At 37.5% G+C, this 21,860-nt stretch overlaps 1 protein-coding gene across 6 annotated transcripts in view; it reads right to left on the bottom strand.

The window, feature by feature from the left end:
* COL24A1 (collagen type XXIV alpha 1 chain) overlaps positions 1–21,860 on the bottom strand; it is a 400,744-nt gene that overhangs the window by 62,919 nt on the left and 315,965 nt on the right. For all 6 annotated transcript variants that reach the window (XM_070367752.1, XM_005888435.2, XM_070367754.1 and 3 more), the window contains 5 exons: positions 21,222–21,275; positions 14,656–14,709; positions 14,492–14,545; positions 8,396–8,449; positions 7,145–7,252 (listed from right to left, as the gene is read on the bottom strand). In XM_070367752.1, coding sequence (XP_070223853.1) covers positions 7,145–7,252; positions 8,396–8,449; positions 14,492–14,545; positions 14,656–14,709; positions 21,222–21,275 — 324 coding nt within the window. The remainder of the gene's footprint in view (positions 1–7,144; positions 7,253–8,395; positions 8,450–14,491; positions 14,546–14,655; positions 14,710–21,221; positions 21,276–21,860) is intronic.

The raw sequence follows: 21,860 nt of genomic DNA, 5'->3' as shown, positions 1-21,860 counted from the left end.
GCCACCCTGCTCAAGCATCTGGAAGCACCATTAACAGCCTGAAGGACTGGCAATTTGAAGCCTTGACTCAACTGTGGCCTACGGTGAATGAGGTTGAAGTGCTATAACTTCCCTAGCATACTGCATAGGAAGGGTCCAAAGGCTCAGGAAGATAGAAATGTGGAGGTAGATTTATCATGTGCGATCTGATCAATCACCCTCTAATGATGGCCCCTGAAAGGGATCAAAGGACACTCTTTACCAAGGTGTTAAGAAATCTTAGTATTAGGTTCCCTTATTTAAATAGGGGGCTTCCCTGGTCGCTCAGAGGGTAAAGCGTCTGACTGCAATGTGGGAGACCTCAGTTCGATCCCTGGGTTGGGAAGATCCTGTGGAGAAGGAAATGGCAACACACTCCAGTATTTTTGCCTGGAGAATCCCATGGACAGAGGAGCCTGGTACGCTACAGTCCACGGGGTTGCAAAGAGTCAGACACGACTGAGTGACTTCACTTCACTTCACTTCACTGGACTCTTGAGTGGTAGAGTCTAGGTGACAGGGCTTTACTATCAGAGAAAAGGTAGAAGCAGTTATTACAATAAGCCACAGGATAGAGCAGAACCAAATGTTCTGACCACAGAGATCTGTAGTAATTGTTAGTTGATCAAAGAGCCAAGAAATTAAACATACATTATGCCAATATACTGACATATAGGTAGGTCTGCATAATCCTAATTTAAGTCACTATACTTGGGATTCAGGACCTCTCACTAAGTTCCCAGTCTCCAGCCAGTTCCTAGCCCAGAACCTTTTGACTGAAGGGGAGGCAGGTTCTCTTTGAGGAAGAACCTGCAATGTGGTCATAGGTGTACACAGTGACTCTTGCCCTAAGTCATCTTCAGAGGGACTTGTGTTCATTTACCAGGTGACTGAACACTGGGAAAAGGGAAAGTCTCAACCTTTCTGGGGCTGTTAGATATTGGATTTGAACTGATAATAAACCCTGGAAATTCAAAATATTGTCATGGCACTCTGGTCAGAGTGGAAAGTTTATGAAGGCTAAGTGATAAATAGTGATAAATGCAGTTTTGGCCTGATATCTTTTCCAAGTAGTTTCAGCAGGGTTATGAACCCAGTTGTCATTTTTGTATTTTTTTTCCTCCAATCTCAGAGAACAGTGAAAATTCCTAACTCATAAAGTAAAGGCTACTGTAGTAGAAAGGGAAGAGACACATGGAAGCCCTTGCTTCCCACCCCTTCCTATCTCTTCCTGCCCCTTTCCCCACAGTAGTATACCTAAGGTAACAGCACATCCGTGCAGAAAACTGTGCACATTAACCACCATGTCCCTGTGGAAAATTGTAAATCCTATTGCCAAAAGATGCAGGAGCAGTGATTCTACCACATTTCGCATCTGTTTTACTCGACTGTTTGATGCAAACACCAGATAACTCCAACACTTAAACTTACAAAATTAATTGTGTGTTGATGTCAGTCACCGCTGCAGTTTCTGAATGGTGTCTTTACTAAACAGGATAGCCATTAGCAACAGGAGTTACTGGCCCAGTGAAATATTTCTTACCAATGTTTCTATCTGTAAAGATAATCAGAAGCAGTTTGCTTGCTTTCACAAGGCAGAGAGAGCTGTATCCCTTCAATGCCTTATCTCAGTGTTATGTCAGCTCAGTTTCCTCTAATAAAACAGACCAGTGGGTATCTTAACAGTCTTGATAGCTCACAAAATATCATGCAGGTCCATTAAACTGAGGACACTGTGCAACTTGGACTGAATAAGTGCCCTAAAGATACGCTGGAAAAGTGAAAGTTGCTCAGGCATGTCTGACTCTTTGCAACCCCATGGACTATACAGTCCATGGAATTCTCTAGGCCAGAATACTGGAGTGGGCAGGCTTTACCTTCTCCAGGGGATCTTTCCAACCCAGGGATCAAACCCAGGTCTCCTGTGTTGCAGGCGGATTCTTTACCAGCTGAGCCACAAGGGAAGCCCAGAGATATGTCAGACGATAGAATTAAAAAGTTCATGACACTTGGTAGATGGAAGAAGTTCCTAGGTTTGGGGGTATATCAGGATACCCTCTCTAAGAGACAAGTACTTTGCATTGCTCAAAACAATAAAAGAGGCATAATGCTTGGTGAACCTCTCCAGACTTTGGAGTCAATCTTTACCACCTTTGGGTATGCTGCTACAACCCATTTACTCACTTTATTGTGGCAAAATATATATAGCATATATTTACCATTTTAACCAGTTTTAGATATATAGTTCAGAGGCATTCAGTACATTCACAGTGGTGTGTAACCATCACCATTATCCATCTGCAGAACCTTTTCTGTTCCCAAAATGAAACTCTGTACCCATTAAACAGTAACTTCTCCATTTCCTTCTCCTCCCAGTCCTTCTGTTCTACTTTCTATGAATTTGACCACTTTATGTACCTTATATAAATGGAATCGTATAATATCTTTACGTTTGTGTCTGGCTTAGGATAATGTCTTCAAGGTTTATCCATGTTGTAGCATGTGTCAGAATTTCCTTCCTTTTTAAGACAATAATATTCCACTGTATTAATATGTATATAACACGTTTATCTGTTTCACTGTTGACACTCATATGGGGTTGTTTCCATCAATTGATGACTGTGAGTAGTGCTATTATGAACATTGGGAAAATTTCTGTTCAAGTTTCTGCTTTCAGTTCTTTGGGGTATACACCCAGGAGAGGAACTGTTGGATCATATGGTAATCCAATGTTTAATTTTTCAGGACCTGCCATACTGTTTTCCACAGTGGCTACATCATTTTACATTCCGATTAGCAGTGCACAAGGGTTCCAATTTCTTTACAAACTTACCAACAATTTTCTTTTTTTTTATTTTTTTAAAATTTTATTTAATTTTTAAACTTTACAATATTGTATTAGCTTTGCCAAATATTGAAATGAATCCACCACAGGTATACATGTGTTCCCCATCCTGAACCCTCCTCCCTCCTCCCTCCCCATACCATCCCTCTGGGTCGTCCCAGTGCACCAGCCCCAAGCATCCAGTATCATGCATCGAACCTGGACTGGCGACTTGTTTCATACATGATATTATACATGTTTCAATGCCATTCTCCCAAATCTTCTCACCCTCTCCCTCTCCCACAGAGTCCATAAGACTGTTCTATACATCAGTGTCTCTTTTGCTGCCTCGTACACAGGGTTATTGTTACCATCTTTCTAAATTCCATATATATGCGTTAGTATACTATACTGGTGTTTTTCTTTATGGCTTACTTCACTCTGTATAATAGGCTCCAGTTTCATCCACCTTATTAGAACTGATTCAAATGTATTCTTTTTAATGGCTGAGTAATACTCCATTGTGTATATGTACCACAGCTTTCTTATCCATTCATCTGCTGATGGGCATCTAGGTTGCTTCCATGTCCTGGCTATTATAAACAGTGCTGTGATGAACATTGGGGTACACGTGTCTCTTTCCCTTCTGGTTTCCTCAGTGTGTATGCCCAGCAGTGGGATTGCTGGATCATAAGGCAGTTCTATTTCCAGTTTCTTAAGGAATCTCCACACTGTTCTCCATAGTGGCTGTACTAGTTTCTTTTTTTTTTGGGGGGTGGTAGGGAATAGCTATCTTAGTGGTAGTAATTTGTTGTTGTTCTTGTTGTTTAGTTGCTAAGTCATGTCTGAGTCTTTGAGATTCCATGGACTATAGCCCGCCAAGCTCCTCTGTCCATGGGATTTCCCAAGCAGGAATCCTGGAGTGGGTTGCCATTTCCTCCTCCAGGGGATCTTCTCAACCCAGAGGTCAAACTCACATTTCCTGTACTAGCAGGTGGTTTCTTTACTGCTGAGCCACCAGGGAAGCCCAAAGTGGTGTCTAATAGTGGTTTTGATTTTCGTTTTCCCTAATGATTAGTGATGCTGAGCACCTTTCCTTGTGATTACAGGTCATTTGTGTATCTTATTTGAAGAAATATCCTTCGAATCCTTTGCCAACTTGCTAGTTTTTGTGGGCCCCGAGGAAAGACTCTGCAGCAGATTCAAGATGCCATGTAAGATACCTTGCTATCTGAATGGATGACTGAGCAGATCCAATAATATGAGAAGGGTCTTTAGCTGATAGAGATGCTATATGCACCCTTTGGTAATCCCAATAAGAGAATCAGAGCGTATATCCATAAGGCTTTGTAGGTAAGTCATGCCTTCTTTGCCAAATGTAATCTCCCATTTGGAAAGCAGTTCTGGACTTTGTCTGGTTGAAACTGAATTATCAAATAACTATGTGTCCTGAACTGCTCATTATGATAAGAGTGATAGCTGATCCACTGAATCATAAAACTAGCTGTGTACAGCAGCATTCACGTCTAAATAGAAATAGTATTGGGCCCTGCTGCTGCTGCTAAGTTGCTTCAGTTGTGTCCGACTCTGTGCAACCCCATAGACAGCAGCCCATCAGGCTCCACCGTCCCTGGGATTCTCCAGGCAAGAACATTGGAGTGGGTTGCCATTTCCTTCTCCAATGCATGAAAGTGGAAAGTGAAAATTGAAAGTGAAGTCGCTCAGTCGTGTCCGACTCTTCACGACCCCATAGACTGCAGCCCACCAGGCTCCTCCGTCCATGGGATTTTCCAGGCAAGAGTACTGGAGTGGGGTGCCATTGCCTTCTCCAGTATTGGGCCCTAGTAGTCCAAAAATCACAAATGAAATATGCGATCATGCAATTGAGATGTCCATGATGCTTGTTCTACTGCTCCTTCAGCCTTCCTAGAGAATTCTCTTAACCATTTAGTAAGGGAGAAGAAAGCTCCAGCTTGTTTTAGAGCTAAATGTGCACTGAATTTCACCATCATTTACAAGGGATTGCTGCTGCATTGAACTGTGAAAGACATCACTGAAAGAAACTCTTCCCAGTGGGCAGAGCTTGGGCAAACCCATATATATGGGCAATCCATATAGCCATGCTTGGTGTTTGTAAGTAAAGAAACCCTGCCAATATGCTCTGGAGTTCTGAGTTTTGCAATAGCCCTGAGTGTGGCCTCAGCATCTGGCTTTAAGTCCCCTTCATTTTGGTCTATCCTATATTGAGCTAGTGATTTGGTTTCATGCCTTAGCCTTCACCCACACTGTCAATAAAAGCAATGTGCCAGATTCTAGAATATAACTTAGAATTAAAATGAAATCACTATCTTATTTGCATCAATTGTTTTCTGTATTAGCTTCTCTCAGTCATTATATTACTGTCCTTGAAGTATTATCCTATTGAAGAAGAATGTAATTAGAAAATGTCTGTTTTTGTTCTAGAAACTAGCAGCAGATAATAGTCACGTGCCATATTGCTGTTTTGATACAAGAGAAAATGGTTCATATTTTTCTAAGTCCAAATCAGTGTATTCATTCCATTTCCCAATTTTCAATCCTTTCCAGGGGGACCTGCAGGTGTCACATATTACCAGAAAGAAGTTTTCACAATGAAGTGACCTGATACAAAAAGTAATGCATGACTTTGACCTGTCACTAGTGTCTGATAGATATCTTATATGCTGAATATCTGAAATTCCTATTGAACACATATACATAGGATACTGATCTGTATTATCCATATCTGGAATAAGTATCTGGGTTAGTGGTATTTTAGTCAGAAAACAAATGAGTTCCTCTTCCTGTAATTAAATCAGTCTATTTGCTATTATTAGTACTTACAACTCAGTTATTAGCCTTATAGATTACTGGGCACATCCACATACATACCACCTCCATGATTAAACTTGTGTTCACAGCAAAATATATAACATATTTTGAAATGTGGTTTTCCTTGTTTCAACCCTCAAAATCTTATTCAAAGCAATAAAATAAGATTCATTATAACATTTTTAAGTAAAACTTAAACAGAGACTCAGACCAACTCTTAAGCTTTTGATATTGTATTTTTTAAAATCCACAACCTCATTTTAAGACTATTACATGGTGAGCCTAGAATGTAGCATCTAAATGAAGGCCCAGGGCATGAGCTCTCTTTAAGACTGAGATCTCAAATCAAAGTCCTCTTTTAACCAGACTGATATTAATAGTAGAAGTTTATGAAATACATATTTTAATTAAAAACATCAGCTTGACTTTCAAAGTTTTCTAGGCCTTAACCTGATGGTCTGATGTTCAGATATACTGTCTCCAAAACAAATAGAAACCAAGCTAAGCCTCCTTAAAAATATTCACCTTTCCAGATAGAATCTGGTTAGATATTTATTTCTTAAATAATTAGATTTGCTGGTCATAATTCAATAGATTTTTTTTTAAACAAATGAGATAATTAATTACAGTGAAAGAAGAATATTAATTTGGGTTTGATTTTGGTACAGTCCCACGGTTCATATGAATAAACAACTAGGACTGATTTATTTAAGAAAAGAAAAACAGATTAATATATAACCATATCCAAATAGTAGAAAAGTAAAAGGATAAATTTTACTGGATTTACTGGATTACTGAAATATGTGATTAATTATTCTCATATTTCAAGTGGAAACACAACATGGGATAACAATAAATATCCAGATTATAATGACCTTAGGAAGGAAAAAGGGAAAGTAGATAAATGAAGACAAAAGTATCATTTTAAATTTCTGATCAAATAAATAAGATAGAAATTTGCATAAAAATAAGAATCTATGTCATTGCTCATTGCATCACCAATGGATGAACACAGAAAATATTGACATAATTCTTATAAAATAGTGTGGCTATAAAAGTAAAGGGAAAATGATTTTGGCAGAGCTTACCTTGAGTTATTGCTAAGCCTGAAATGTTCCAAAGGTGGCTTAAGACATTTGATGAACTCAAAACAGTCAGCTTGTGTAACCTTTAAAATATTACTTCTTTATGGTTCCTAGTTACCAGTTTTTATATGTACTAAGAATGATATAAATTATTAATATGGGTTATTATATATAAAATATCCAACAGAATGTACTCATTGACATTCCCTGAAAATCATAAATACAATTCCAAAATAATTATTATAGTAATGATTGGCTTAATCTGAGCGAATGTCAAAGCTAAGAAAGATAGCCAAAATATCTATGATCTTGTAAAGAGACACTTATGCATAAGAAATAAAGTGCAAAGAACATTCAATCTACTCACAGGAAGTCCGTGTTTTCCTGGTAGCCCAATTTTTCCAGGGTTTCCTGAAATGCCTTCTGCTCCATGGTATCCTTGCATGCCTTTTGGCCCAGGTAGTCCTGGAAGTCCCTTGATAATTAAAAATTACTTGGATTATAGAGAGATGCTGTACAGATATTTAAATGACAAATACTTTTATACTTATTAAGATAGGGGGTTACATTTTTAATACTCTGTCCCAGGATAAATTTTTCTATTTCCTGGATTCCTTAATAATTTACTATTTGGATACAACAGATCAGTCAACTGTCCCCTAAACAAAATGCCAAGCTAATCAGTAATTTACTTGGTAATCTTTTCTGTTTTAATGTACTTTCCTAGTATTTCTCATTGTGCCAGCCCACGGTTTATCCAGCTGAGGAGAAAAGATCAGCCATGTGCACTTGTCAGCATAGAATACAGGCTGACATTCATCATCTCGAAAACTTCATACTGTATTATTTCCCCAAGAAATAAATTAAGGCTCTTTAATTGCTGCTTTGAATTAGATAAATATACAACTGAATAAAGGTCTGAACATTTTTGTTTCTATTCTTGAGGAACAAGATTTAATCTACAGGGATCTCTGATCTCAACGTGCTTATAATTTATATTCACTTCTTTACTTTTCTTGAACCAACACAGGCCACTCAAATCAGGCCCTTGGCTAGGGGAGACCAGCAGGAAGCCTTTGCTAATAAGCTAGTCAACACATACTTGCCTGGCCAAAGAGGAAATGAATGGCTAAGGTAAAATTAAACTTTGTTTTATGATGAAAGGATTTGAAGTGTTTTTTTTTTTTTCCCTAAGACTTTCTGTTCTATTTCCCAGGAAAATGAAAGGTCAAGTTCTCTCACTAAAATCCAGGTTACATCCTTTTAATCATGCTTGGAAATTTCTGACCTTTGTCACCATTCATTTAGTCAAGACTCCAAGTTCCCTGTTTTTCAGTGGCTCATCATCAGACAGTAGTAGCATGGATTCACAGACAGGTCTCCATACACTGGAAAATAACATCCTTCAACTGCAGTGACTTCTATTTCAACACCAAGCTTGGTTTTGAGCTAATGGTCATATTTTGTTCCCTCTGTGTTCCAGCACGGGTTTAAACATTTTTTAAAGACAATGTGATTTATCCAACACTTGTCATAATTGGCTCCAAACTATTCTGCTTGCTAAAGTTGCCAATTCTATTTAGAAAAATAATAAAGATGAAGACAGCCTGTTACTTACAGGAATCCCAGGTTTCCCGGAAGGACCAGGAGCTCCTTTTTTCCCTTTAGGACCCTAAAAATGTGAAGCACTGCTGTCAATTGATTGCAATAAACAGAAGGCATAGAAAAGAACTCTAAGACCTGGATGCTACAAGCAAGTCCTTACACTCACTAGTTGGTTATCCTTGGGATTACCATTTAACTTTCCTGGGAATCATTTTTTTCATGTGTAAATGAGAGAATTTGACCAGATAATCGATGAATTTCCACCTGGCCTCCAAAAAGAGCTATCCTTGGTGGCTCAGGATGGTAAAGAATCTGCCTGCAATGCAGGAGGATCTGGGTTCGATCCCTGGGTCAGGAAGATCCCCTGGAGAAAGAAATGGCACCTCACTCCAGTATTCTTGCCTGGAAAATTCCATGGACGGAGGAGCCTGGTGGTCTACAGTCCATGGTGTCGCAGAGTCAGACAGGACTAAGCAATTAACTGTCAAAGATTTATAAAACGTGAAAGTGAAGTTGCTCAGTCATGTTTGACTCTTTGCGACTCCATGGACTGTAGCCCACCAAGCTCCTCCGTCCATGGAATTTTCCAGGCAAGAATACTGGAGTGGGTTGCCATTTCCTTCTCCAGGGAATTTTTCTGACCCAGGGATTGAATCCAGGTCTCCCGCACTGCAGGCAGACGCTTTACCGCCTGAGCCATGGGGAAGCCCCCATAGTTCTAAAAAGAAACTGATTATTTAAACAAAAGTCCCCACTTGCAGGCAAGGCCTTTGTCTCCCTATTGAAATTGGTTAAGTACCTATTTAATTAATTCAGTGAACATTCATTGGGGCTTCCCCAGTGGCTTAGCAGTAAAGGATCCACTGCAACACAGGGGATGCGGGCTCTATCCCTGGGCTGGGAAGATCCTCTGGAGAAGGAAATGCAACCCACTCCAGTATTCTTGCCTGGAGAATCCCATGGACAGAGGAGTCTGGTGGACTACAGTGGATGGTGTTACAAAATAGTCAGACACGACTTTGCTATTTAGTGACAAAATAACAGCAATAAACATTCATTGACTATGAGGTATCAGGGACTCTGTTATGTGTTGGAGATGCAAAATCAAAGCTCCTGTTTCCAAGGCACGTAAAGTAGTGAGGGATACGAAACACTAACTTAAAATGTGCTCTCTGGAAGTATAGAGAAGAACATACTTGTGAAACAAAGAAAAGATATTTATTTCTCACAGAGCTGCTTGTTTTTCAATGTGTGAGATGTTTTAAATTATAATTGATTCAGCTGTAATGGTCTGCCAGGATAGTTAGAAATTTGCCCTTGCAAACCATGCCATTATTCTCATGCTATCTTAAAATTATCTTAAGAAGAAAAATGTGGAAAAGAGTGACCTAGTTCACAAATTAAAAAAAAGAAGCATATTGCCATTACCAGACACATTTTTCAGAAGTCAGAAGTTCTCAGAATCAAGATAATTTCACCAAAATGGGATGTTAAGTTATGAAAATCTGAAGGTAGTTGTGCTAAAAAGTCAATTTGACAATAATAACAAGATAAAAAATTTCAAAAGATGTTACATACTCTGAAAATGAGCTTAAATGTTTTAAGAAGAGATAGTGTATGTAGTAACAGAGAAAAAGGGCATTTTCTGTAAGAAATAAAAATCCCATTTTGTTAGAATTTGATGAAAGGGAACTATATTAATCAAGGGGGTTATACCTCCAGGTTCAAAAGCTATTTTACTTGCTTCAAAAAGTCACTACTGTAAATTCCTCCTAAAGGTAAGAAAATGGGATAGTTGGTGAACTGGGTTTACTTGAAGTAAATACAATTTCTGGAACATATGACCCCTATAATAACATGTGTCTTATAGATCGCAATGAAGAAATGAAATAGGCAAGTAAATACTATTTTAAATATTGAAAACAATTTTGTTTTTGGTTGTTTTGAATAGCACAAAATAGTATATGAATTGTGATAATATTCAAATATGTTAACCGGTGTGCTTTTTTCTTCACAGTATTTCTTTTTGTAAAGTGAAAGATCTGTTCTAGACTTTTGATTTTTAAAATAAACTTTTTTTAGCTTATGAATTTCAAAATAGTCCCCTGAAACTCATGGTGGGGTAATAGTTTGAACAGAATGTATTTCCTTAACACAAAAATGCAACCCACTCCAGTATTTGGTGCAACCCACACAAAAACCTGATTTTTGAATATTAAAAGTCTCAAAAATCAAGGTAATAAAGGATTCAAGTCATAAAATTTATGACACAAAGAACATATTTAGAAGAATTATAATAATGTAAGAGAAAGTTTTTCCTATCTAAGGGGATATAAAAAAATCTTCACTTTGGAGAAAGGTAAAAAGAGAATCAAGACTGTGAAGACACTGATGGGTATCTCTGAGAAGAGACCCTGATACTGCCCTCAAGTCCCAGGGTGGGTGGAAACAATAGTAATGCAGACAGATGTGGGGACTTGGGTACAGTGACGATGGCTAGGGAGACTAAAGCCTCATGAGATGTCCACTAAACTGCACTGAGTTTCAGCAACAAGAGTAGAAATTTCTGCATGAGATGTCAGGCCAGGGGTCTTGAGAAAGTCTAAATCCCCCAAGTACAGAGCATGGTGTGGGGAACAGCAGAATGTTATTTCCATGTGGCCAAGAACACATGGCCGTTAGGGCCCTATCTGAGGAGATCTTTGAGTTGAGAAAACAGCTGTACAAATCAACAGGAATCAAAGAACTTCTGCTAGGACAGCCAATGTAGACACCAAAATAGTGGAACGATGGCCGATGGGGCTCCAAAGGGATGATGCACATTTCAGTGGATGCTAGCATGAACAGATGATGGCTGAGACTCAATCTCACCGCCTATTCCTCTTCCCACCATTGCCACCCCGAGTGTAACTGTATATTTGAAAAGCAAATTAATGGGAAAAACTCTCTAAATCAAATACAAGACATCTGAGTGGACAGAGTTAAAGGCAATCAATTGACTAAATTTCCATCAATTAGGTTTCTACCACAGGCCAGGAAGGGCACTCAGAACAGAAATTAAGTTCCGTTAAAAAGAACATAAAGTTATACTTTTAGTGTACCTGAGTTTATGGCTTAAGGTTCAGATATGCTATATATATATATAAGTGCTTTATTCCAAACATTCAAATAACAAAATAAAAACAAAGACATTCATGTACCATCACAAATCAATTATGTTTTGGGGTAACTATTATGTTGGGAATTATTTCAGAACAGGTAAAAACTGTACTCTAAAACCTACATTTATCATTGTGAAAATTAGAATTAGAATATTAGTTATTAATACTTGGATAGGTATGAGGAAGTAGCTCCCAACAGAATAACACTAAAGGAAAATTATGGCTGTGCAGATTATTTTTAAAGAATACTTTTGCTACTTTTAATGGTAAAATTGTGGCAGAAACCTACCTACTGAACATAAAGTTATAAAAAATAACAAAATAGTCTCTGCTGTTTTTAGATGCTCAATTCATGGACAATTTCCTTATGACAATTATTGTCATCATAACTAAAATGAAGTAGGCCAGTTAGAGAAACCACAGACTTTCTAATGGAGGTTTAAAATACATAAAGGTCAACAAAGTATAAAAGACTGGTATTTTTTTGAATTTGTGCATTAAAAAAAAGCCTTGAATTTTGAATTGCTAGGTATTCTTATAACTAAATTAAGAGCCAAATATTACTAAATATTAATCCTACACAGAGGTGGTCTGTTCAGTAGGAAATTAAAGACTGGGCCAAAGACAAAGAAAAAATAGAAGGTGTTAGCAGGTAATTAATTGAGTTGGTGTCATAAAAAGGGAGGGAAATGTCACTCTTCTACCAATGCCCAAAATTCAAATGTAATAAAGCTAAAAGCATTCTACACTCTTTTCTTACTCATATTATTTTATTTAAATTTAAGTATCTCATAAATCAAACAGACTTTCCTGTTCCCATAATAGGAAAGGTGAATGAATTCATATATAGTCTTTAGAGTATATGCAGAATTGTGCTCTTTTGTCTGCTTAGCTTTGAAAAACAGAATGACCCTCTTGAAATCAGATCCATTTAAAACAGCTTTCAATTCATTGGAATTGTACCACTTTACAGACTATAAAAGTAAGTAATCTAATTCTTTAGACAACAGAAAATTTTAAATGTGCCCTTACTATCCAAACACTCATTTGTTTTTTATTTAAATGAAGCTGAAGAATAGTCATCTCAGTACTTTGCTAGTTCTAACTTTGTTAGAGAGGGTAGCTTTAAAATACAAACACAGACTTAGAAAGGTAAGTAAGACTCATACTCTTTTTAACCAAGAAATTTCAACTCACTAAAATCTGGAATTTTGTTTTGGGAAGAAAATAAAATTTTGGCTTGAGTCTCTGTATTTGAAAGCCATTATGGGACAGTTCACTACATTTGCATTATGAAAGTCTCTAAAAAATGTAGTGGTTTGCAATTGGTTTTGACTTGACTTGCTCCAATTTTTTTTAATAGTTGTCCACAGTTTCATATCTGAGAGACTAATAAATGAATCAGTTGGTTAAGTAAAATTAATATTTAGTTTAATCTATAAAAGAAGGCTTCTGTGTAATAATGGGAGTCAAGAAATAAAGTTTCTAATGTTGGTTTTGTTGTAACCAGTTTTGTGATCTTAGTAACTCATAATCTCTTTGGGACCTGAACTACTTCATTTGAAAGATGAGAGGGCTGTCCAAATGATTTTAAAGGGCCTTTTCCAAATCTAAAAAACACATTTAAAGCTTTACAGAAATAAGATGACGGCTATTCCACAGGATCCATCTGGCTATTCAAACTGACCCTTAAAAAACGGTCCTGGTAACAACCGTTCCTATCTGAAATTGTATAAGGGTTTTTAGTGGAACCTCGGACTGTGTGCCAGCATCGCCCATAGTGGGAAAAGAACTAGTTCTCATGGATTATACAGAATTTAAACCACAGCTCCTCAGTACTTTTCAGTTCTAATACCTGGGAAGAGCTGACTATATAGGCTGGAGGTGCAGTGACCTAGTAGGAATATTTTATTTTCATTGGTATAATTTTAACAGATATGAAAAAACAGCAAAAAAAAAATTCTTTTTTCTGAGATATGTCAAAAAGCAAAAACAAAACACCAAGAAAATGAAAGCACTATGAAGGATTAGAAATTTTAGGATCAAACCTTGGGAGAGCATTTTCATCCTTAGCCTCATGAGCAAGTCACATGAAAGCATTAGTAGTGTTCTAGGTTCACAGATTTTTCCACTGCTTTTTTCAATTTGGGTATTACAAATTCTAAGTGAATGAGACAGCTGTATTCTTCTCATTTTTTTTTAATAAGGCTGAATGAAAAATTGGGTAGCAATGAACTGATGCTACAAATTACAAATCCAGTTGTTATGTAAGGCTGTGTGTGTGTGCTCAGTTGCTCAGTCGTGTCCAACTCTTACGACTCCATGAACTGGAACCTGCCAGGCTGCTCTGTCCATGGGATTTTCTAGGCAAGAATATTGGAGTGGGTTGCCATTTCCTTCTCCATATGTACGGTTGAAGCAACATCTATTCTGATACAGGGAAGGAGATGGCTAAATTCAGTAATAATATATTTTTAGTTTGTTGATAACAAATAATTGACTTTTGCTATGGGAAAAAAAAGAATCTTTTAAGCCAATTTTGACTCTGTGTCATATAGTCCAACGATTTATACCCCTACTTTACTACAGCAACTATATAAGCATGACTGCTAAATTTTCTCTTGGTGATACTGGTTTTAAGGCTAGTTGTTATTTCTACCTGAAACCCCAAAGAAGGACAATTAGTTTGGGATAAGTCTAGGCAATTTTCTAAAAGCCAGAGTAGTCTGCTGGTAAAGGGAAATTTGGAGGGCAGTCAAAACACATAAATTAATCAATAATGATGCTTTAGCACAATTATTGACAAACACATTGTTTAGAGGCCCATGGTGATTCTTGTTCTGAAAGGGTAAGTGATCATTTAAGTTATAATGAACAGCAACGCCCTGTGTCCTTGCTTTCTCAAACCAGCAATACATTTCAAATTGTCTTAAAAGATTTCAACTTACTTCAGATCCTCTCTCTCCTTTTAGTCCTTGTTCACCCTGGTCACCTGGCTCACCCTTTAACAGGAATCAAAACAGAAATCACAGATAAAGCAGAGACCAAATAAGATATGTTAACATTAATGTTTTTAAATGCCAGAGTTATAAAGAATGTTTTCAAAACATACTGGGGGCCCTTGCTGTCCGGTGGCACCTCTTGGTCCTGGTATACCTACATGGCCCTATGAAGAGAAAAGGATATATTATTAGAATACATTAAGACATACAACTTAGAGGATAGAGTAGTATCACTTAAAGTGGAAGTGAAGTCGCTCAGTCGTGTCTGACCCTTCGCGACCCCATGGACTGTAAACCCACTACACTGATCTGTCCATGGGATTTTCCAGGCAAGAATACTGGAGTGGGTTGCCATTTCCTTTGCCAAGTATCACTAAAAGTGGTAGCAGAATGTTGCAAATTTCAATTTAAATATTATAATGATTCTCTCTTAGAAAACATAACAGCCACTTGCATATAATGATGACTGAGAAAGAGTATAGAGGTTTTCCCCATATGGGTTAATACAGGTCTGCCAAAAGATGTCTATGCCCTAATCCTCAAAACCTGTGAATGTGATCTTATTTGGAGAAAAGTGTTTTTGCAGATATCATCAAGTTAAGTATTTTAGAAGGAGATTATCCTGGACTCTTTGTGACCCTCTGGATTGTAGCCCTCCAGGCTCTTCTGTCCATGGGATTATCCAAGCAAGAATCCTGGAGTGGGTTGCATTTTCCTCCTCTAGGAGATCTTCCCAACCCAGGGATCGAACCCGTGTCTCTCATGTCTCCTGCATTAGCAGGTAGGTTCTTTACCATAGCACCACCTGGGAAGTTCTCTGGATTATCCATGTGGGCCCCAAATCCACTGACAGGTGTCCTTGTAAGACACACAGAGAAAGAGAAGGATACAAAGGAGGTCATGTGAAGATGAGCAGAGGATGGAGTAATGCAGCCACAAGGGATGTTGTTAGCTACTAGAAGCTGGAAGAAGCAAGAAAGTTTCTTTCTTAGAGCCAGCGATGGGAGCACTGCCCTGTTCATATCTTGCTTTTGGATTTTTGGCTTCCAGGATTATGAGAGAATAAATTTCTGTTGTTTTAAGCCATCTGGTTTGTGATAATTTATTATGGCAGGCTCAGGAAACTAACATAGTAAATAACTAGTAAATAAAGAGTTTGAAAGCAAATGTCTTTTTTCAATCTTTTTCCCAGTGTTCTATGGTCTCCACTTTTACAAATTAAGGTCACAGCCATTTAGATAGTAGATTTACTGAGTTAAAGACTGGTAGTCATTACTGCATATGCCAAGACATCAAGTGACTCTGACTCTAGCAATCTGTCATCAGCCCAGTTCTCCTAGAAAGGAATGCTGACCTGCCACATTTTTCAAGTGTGCAAACAGAAACTAACAACAACCTAGGGGCATGTCAGGTAACAGTTATGCAGAAAGAATTCCACATGTAATCTCTTTTATCCCCTTCCCCACTGTCCACTTCAGATTCCTGTCTTCCTGTATATTACAGAAAGGATGCCATAGGAAGGACAGTTATCAGGCTCATCTCCTTTCTGGGCTAGGAGAAGAAGGGATTACTTAAAGCTAATGATTTATTCTCCTGCAAGATCATTTGAAGTCTTTTTTTGTTTGCATTCTGCAGCATAAATGTTTATGGTTTTAAGATTCAACTTCCTGATAAAGTAAACAAATCCTGTTTAAGGGAGAGAACAGTTGCAAGAGATAAAGGGTAATTTGGAAAGCTTTCTGTAACTAGCACACAGTCATAACTAAAGAGAAAAGGATGACTACCCACAAACAACATGACTCTTACCAACAAAACATGACTAGGATCAGCAAGTAACAGAATCAGGTCAACCATGAGGGAGCTTCATTCAAGTAAATACAACTATTGTAGGTCACTTATAAAGCCAGCTCAGGAGAGAAGCAGTTGGTGAAAAGTTGGGGTTACAAAGTGAACTAAGTGAGAGTAACCATACTGAGTCAACTACAAAGCTCCAAACCATCATGGTCTATTATGGTTTTGTCAGCATTCTAGCTGCAGTTTTACAGAGACCTTTTAGAATGATCATAGAAAAGCCAACTTCCTCTTAGAGGTTTGTGATGTTTGGATGCAAACCTTAGGAAAAACTAACTTGTTTACTAGGAGCTCCGCTATAGTTCCTTTGGCTCTTTCCATCCCAATAAAAACTGACAAATTATTTTCTACAGAGTAAGAATTAAATATGCTGCAGTAAATATTATTATGAAGTTATGTGGGCAAGATTACGGGAAGTGACTGATTTTTTTTCTGGTGATGTTAGTAGTGGGAGGAGTTGGATGATCAAAGGGAGTCTGGAGAGGATTTTATATGGAAAGTGATGATTATATATGATGATGATTATAAAATCCTAAGTGATGATTTTATATGGGAAGCTGAAGTTTAAAGGATGAGTTTTCCAGGTGGTAAAGAAAAAGGAAGGCATTCTGCAGAGGAATAGCATGTGAGAATGGATGGAGACTCATCTAATACAACATGTTAAGTGGAGAATGGATTTAAAAGGGCTGTGACTGTTGATAGTGAGTCTAGTTAGTGAGCTATTAAAAGAATTCAGGCAAAAAAGGATGAGACTCTAAAGTAGGGTGAAGTGGATAGATTCAAGAGATACATAAAAGGTCAAAAGAAGTGGCCAATTGAAGTTGGGAGATGAGAGGACAGAGAAAGGGGAGAATGAGGAGGGAGAGGTGAGAGACAAGAGAAAGCAAGACAGACAGAGGGCGAAAAGAGACAGAGAGAGAGAAAGAGGGAACGTTAGTTTACTAGACACCTGGATGTCTGCTGGTACTATTCACTGAATTAAAGACATAAAACGAGGAGGATCAGATTTGGACTGGGACATGCTGAGTCTGAGGTACCTGTGATGATGTCTAGTAGCTATTTGGATGTGTATATCTAATGCTAAGGACTGAAGGCCAAGTGAGGATAGGATTAGTAGTTATTTTATTTTATGCAAAAAATTCTATGGCCTTTGACAAACCAAAGTAAAAAGGAGTTTAAGGTAGAACATAATTTATTCAACTTATTTCTAGGGCTTTGTCTCATATAAGTTTAGGTTGACTTAATCTTAGGTATTTATATGTTTCTGCTCACACTTTTAAAAAGTGAATATTAACAGTATAGTGTTCTTATTCATACCATGTCCTCTGGCTCTCTGTCAAACCTCAAATGAATTTATCTTGACATACATGATGTGTAGTTTTCTGGATGGCAAATATTTTACTACATCTGCTTTTATATTGATTAAATATTCTTGTTTTTTATATGTGATGTCTAGGGAGTCAAAGACGTGCTCGCTTCGGCAGCACATATACTAAAATAGGGAGTCAAAGACTGTGTGTCGAGTGCTCCGTGTTACATTCAGGGCTCCTTCCTGGTCCATGGAAGACATTAAAATAAATGCTGAATGAGAAGAGATTTAATTATATGTAACACATAAAACACATCACATATAGCGATGACTAGTATATATTTACTGCTGATAATGAACAAGATACTTGACTTTTGTGATTCTCAGTTTCTTCAAGAGGAAAAAAAGAACAAAGAATGGTGATAAGGGTTTCAAAATGTCTTTCAGTTGTTCATAGCCAGATGAAAGCAAAATATTCACTATCCATTCTATATTTTTTCTCCAACAGGAAAATCATGAGTTTATCAGAACTTTAAGAATATTTGTGAATATAAAAGTATTTTTAAAAGCTTGGTGATTATTCAACCATAAAAAGGAATGAAGTACTGACATATTTTACAATATGGATGAATCTTAAAAATACTGTGTAAAGTGAAAGGAGCCAGACACAAAAGGGTATATATTGTATGATCCCAATTATATGAAAGATACAGAATAGATAATTTGGTAGAGATAGAAAGCAGAGTATTGGTTTCCAGAGGTTGGGAGAAGTAGAATGACTGTTTAACAAGCACAGGGCTTCTTTTTTGGGGTGATGAAAATGTTCTAGAACTAGGCAGTGTGTGATGATTATACAACATTGCCAATATATTAAATGTCTCTAAATTGTACCATTTTAAAATGGCTGAAATGGTAAATTTTATGCTATGTGCATTTGAGCACAATTTAAAAAAGCTTATAATAATTCTGACCATCTGTTTACTAGAGTGACATGGTCATGTCTACAATGCCCATATAGAAAAGCAATCATTTAAAAGCATCACGTAAGGGTATAACATAATAATCTAACTCTGAATAAAGCATGGTTCCACTGTTTGAATCAAACGTGTATTTGGAAAAAATGTGGCAGGGTACATGTGTGGGTATTTCATGACTTTGAGATGTCTAAGCAATGAAGTTATTGTGACTGTCTGGCACTAAATGGCTTTTTCAAATAGATCCATCAACAAATGATAAAATGACTCTTAAAACCTAAGAAACAAGATGGAATAAGACAAAGCAGAAAATGTATATCACATTACATATTCAGGTGGTAAAATATCCATGACTGAAGACTTCATCAGCACTATATGGACTAAAGGAGAATCAGATTCTACAGCCATCCTAGTGAAAAACTTTCCTCTGATGAAGGATTTCTGAAGAATGTAGGGACTATCCAGAAAAGCAGGGGCAGGATTTTTCTTCTCCCAGCCAGGTGAAGAAGAGATTCTTTCCCTTCTAACAGAATAATTAGCTGTTCGTTTGCCATGCTGATATAGTTACTAGTTATAGCTCAGTTTGGTTCAGTTCAGTTCAGTCGCTCAGTCATGTCCGACTCTTTGCAACTCCATGACTTGCAGCATGCCAGGCCTCCCTGTCTATCACCATCTCCCGGAGTTCACTCAAACTCACGTCCATCGAGTCAGTGATGCCATCCAGCCATCTCATCCTGTCATCCCCTTCTCCTCCTGCCCCCAATCCCTCCCAGCATCAGAGTCTTTTCCAATGAGTCAGCTCTTCACATGAGGTGGCCAAAGTACTGGAGTTTCAGCTTTAGCATCATTCCTTCCAAAGAACACCCAGGGCTGATCTCCTTTAGAATGGACTAGTTGGATCTCTTTGCAGTCCAAGGGACTCTCAAGAGTCTTCTCCAACACCACAGTTCAAAAGCATCAATTCTTTGGTGTTCAGCTTTCTTCACAGTCCAACTCTCACATCCATACATGACCACTGGAAAAACCATAGCCTTGACTAAACGGACCTTTGTTGGCAAAGTAATGTCTCTGCTTTTGAATATGCTATCTAGGTTGGTCATAACTTTCCTTCCAAGGAGTAAGCGTCTTTTAATTTCATGGCTGCAATCACCATCTGCAGTGATTTTGGAGCCCCCAAAAATAAAGTCTGACACTGTTTCCACTGTTTCCCCATCTATTTCCCATGAAGTGATGGGACCAGATGCCATGGTAGAAGTCAAAAGAAGACATTATAAGAAGCTTCTCAAATTATGCTGAAAGCCGTGAGTTGGCAAAGAAAAGTTAATTTCAAGTAAAGGAGAAGGGGGCGACAGAGGATGAGATGGTTGGATGGCATGGTTAACTCAATGGACATGAGTTTGAGCAAACTCTGGGAGATAGTGAAGGACAGGGAAGCCTGGTGTGCTGCAGTCCATGGGGGTCTCAGACAGTTGGACACGATTTATGACTGAACAACAACAGATTATATACTATTATGTACAGGGCTTAAAACAGACATTGTACAAGAAAGAAAGAAGTCATATTCAAATTGAGGAGTTAAGATATCTACACATTAAAAACAATTAGCAAAATGATAGTAGCAGAAGATTGTAAAATATTTGTATTGAATGACTTCTATAACCAATAAATAGTATAGGACTAGATTAGAGGGAAAGCTTGCTGCTGGACAGTAGAAAAGGGGGTATGAGTTAGATTATAAAGGGTAAACAGGATTTACGTAAGTAAAGATTATATAATTTTGTGAGCAAGCAGATAATGTTGTGAGCAAAGGAAAAAGATAGGAGGTATAGGGAGAGAGTTAACAAATGACCATTTTATTTAGTATATGACATTATAAACAGAAATGGAAGAGATATGGGGCAGAAATACAGAACATCCTCAACACAAATATGCTAATAAATAATGACACTGAATAAATTCTCTCCATAGTCTAATATAATTTGAGCAATACAGCTTGTCTCTAAAAATCCTTTTAAGAATAGAAGAGGATAAGAATTGACATAAGAATATAATGGTGTTTATCCATTTGACAAGTCTTTAATGAATTTATACTATATTGTAGGAAATTTGTGTTCTAGAAGTTGGGGATATAATGATGAAAAACATGACAGTCTTATTCTCATGGAATTATATTTTCTCAGGGGATGTAGACAATAAATAAAAAAATGAGTGTATAAAAAGGTGGTAAGATAATTTGGATAACATTAAATGTCCTAAAATAGAGTAACAAGATATAAAGTGGTGGATAGAAAGGGCAGTTAGAGAAGCCCTCTCAAGAGTAACATTTCAGTTGAGATCTGAATGATGAGACAAAGCAGCAATGGAAGGAGATGAAGATAGTTTTAGAAAGAAGGAATAGAAAATACAAAGAGCTTCTTCTAGGATCAAAAACATAAGATATTCCTAATTATCTCAATGATGCTTATTTTCATTTGCAACTGAGAAGAACCACAGAGAAACCTATTCAAATTTAGAAGAAAGGTGTGAAAGTTACAGGAATTACCTTATATCCCTCTGCTCCAGGCTCTCCTCTCTCTCCTTGTTCTCCCATTGGACCCTAAAGAGACCACAGGCAGAAACAATCAATGCATCTAAGTATTTGAGAACACAGGTGAAATAGTTAATATGGAATATTTTTTCTGTAAAAATATGAAATCAAATGTACAATAATTTGTTTAGTTCCACTCTCAGACAGTAAAGAATCTGCCTGCAATGTGGGAGACCCAAGTTCAATCCCTGGGTTGGGAAGATCTCCTGGAGAAGGGAATGGCTTCCCACTTCAGTATTCTTGCCTGGAGAATTCCATGGACAGAGGAGCCTGGCGGGCTACAGTCCATGGGATCACAAAGAGTCAGACATGACTGAGCGACTAACACCTTTCACTTTCACCTTCGGATAATTTCAAAGGATTGAATTTCAACAACACTAAGAACACCATAAACATTGATTATTTAAAGACAATCTTATAATTATTCTGCTAGAAAAAATACTGACAAAATGAAGTCCAAGTAAACAATGTGAATTTTCAGGTGAGTAAAGTATGTTATAAAAGATATCAAAATAAATTGCATTTGTACTGAATGTTAAAATGATTGAAAACAATTTAAGCAGGACCACTCAGCCATTAAGTAAGTGATTAATG

Source organism: Bos mutus, chromosome 3, assembly GCF_027580195.1.
Source record: "Bos mutus isolate GX-2022 chromosome 3, NWIPB_WYAK_1.1, whole genome shotgun sequence".
Lineage (NCBI taxonomy): Eukaryota > Metazoa > Chordata > Mammalia > Artiodactyla > Bovidae > Bos > Bos mutus.
This window is presented reverse-complemented; position numbering and strand designations above follow the sequence as displayed.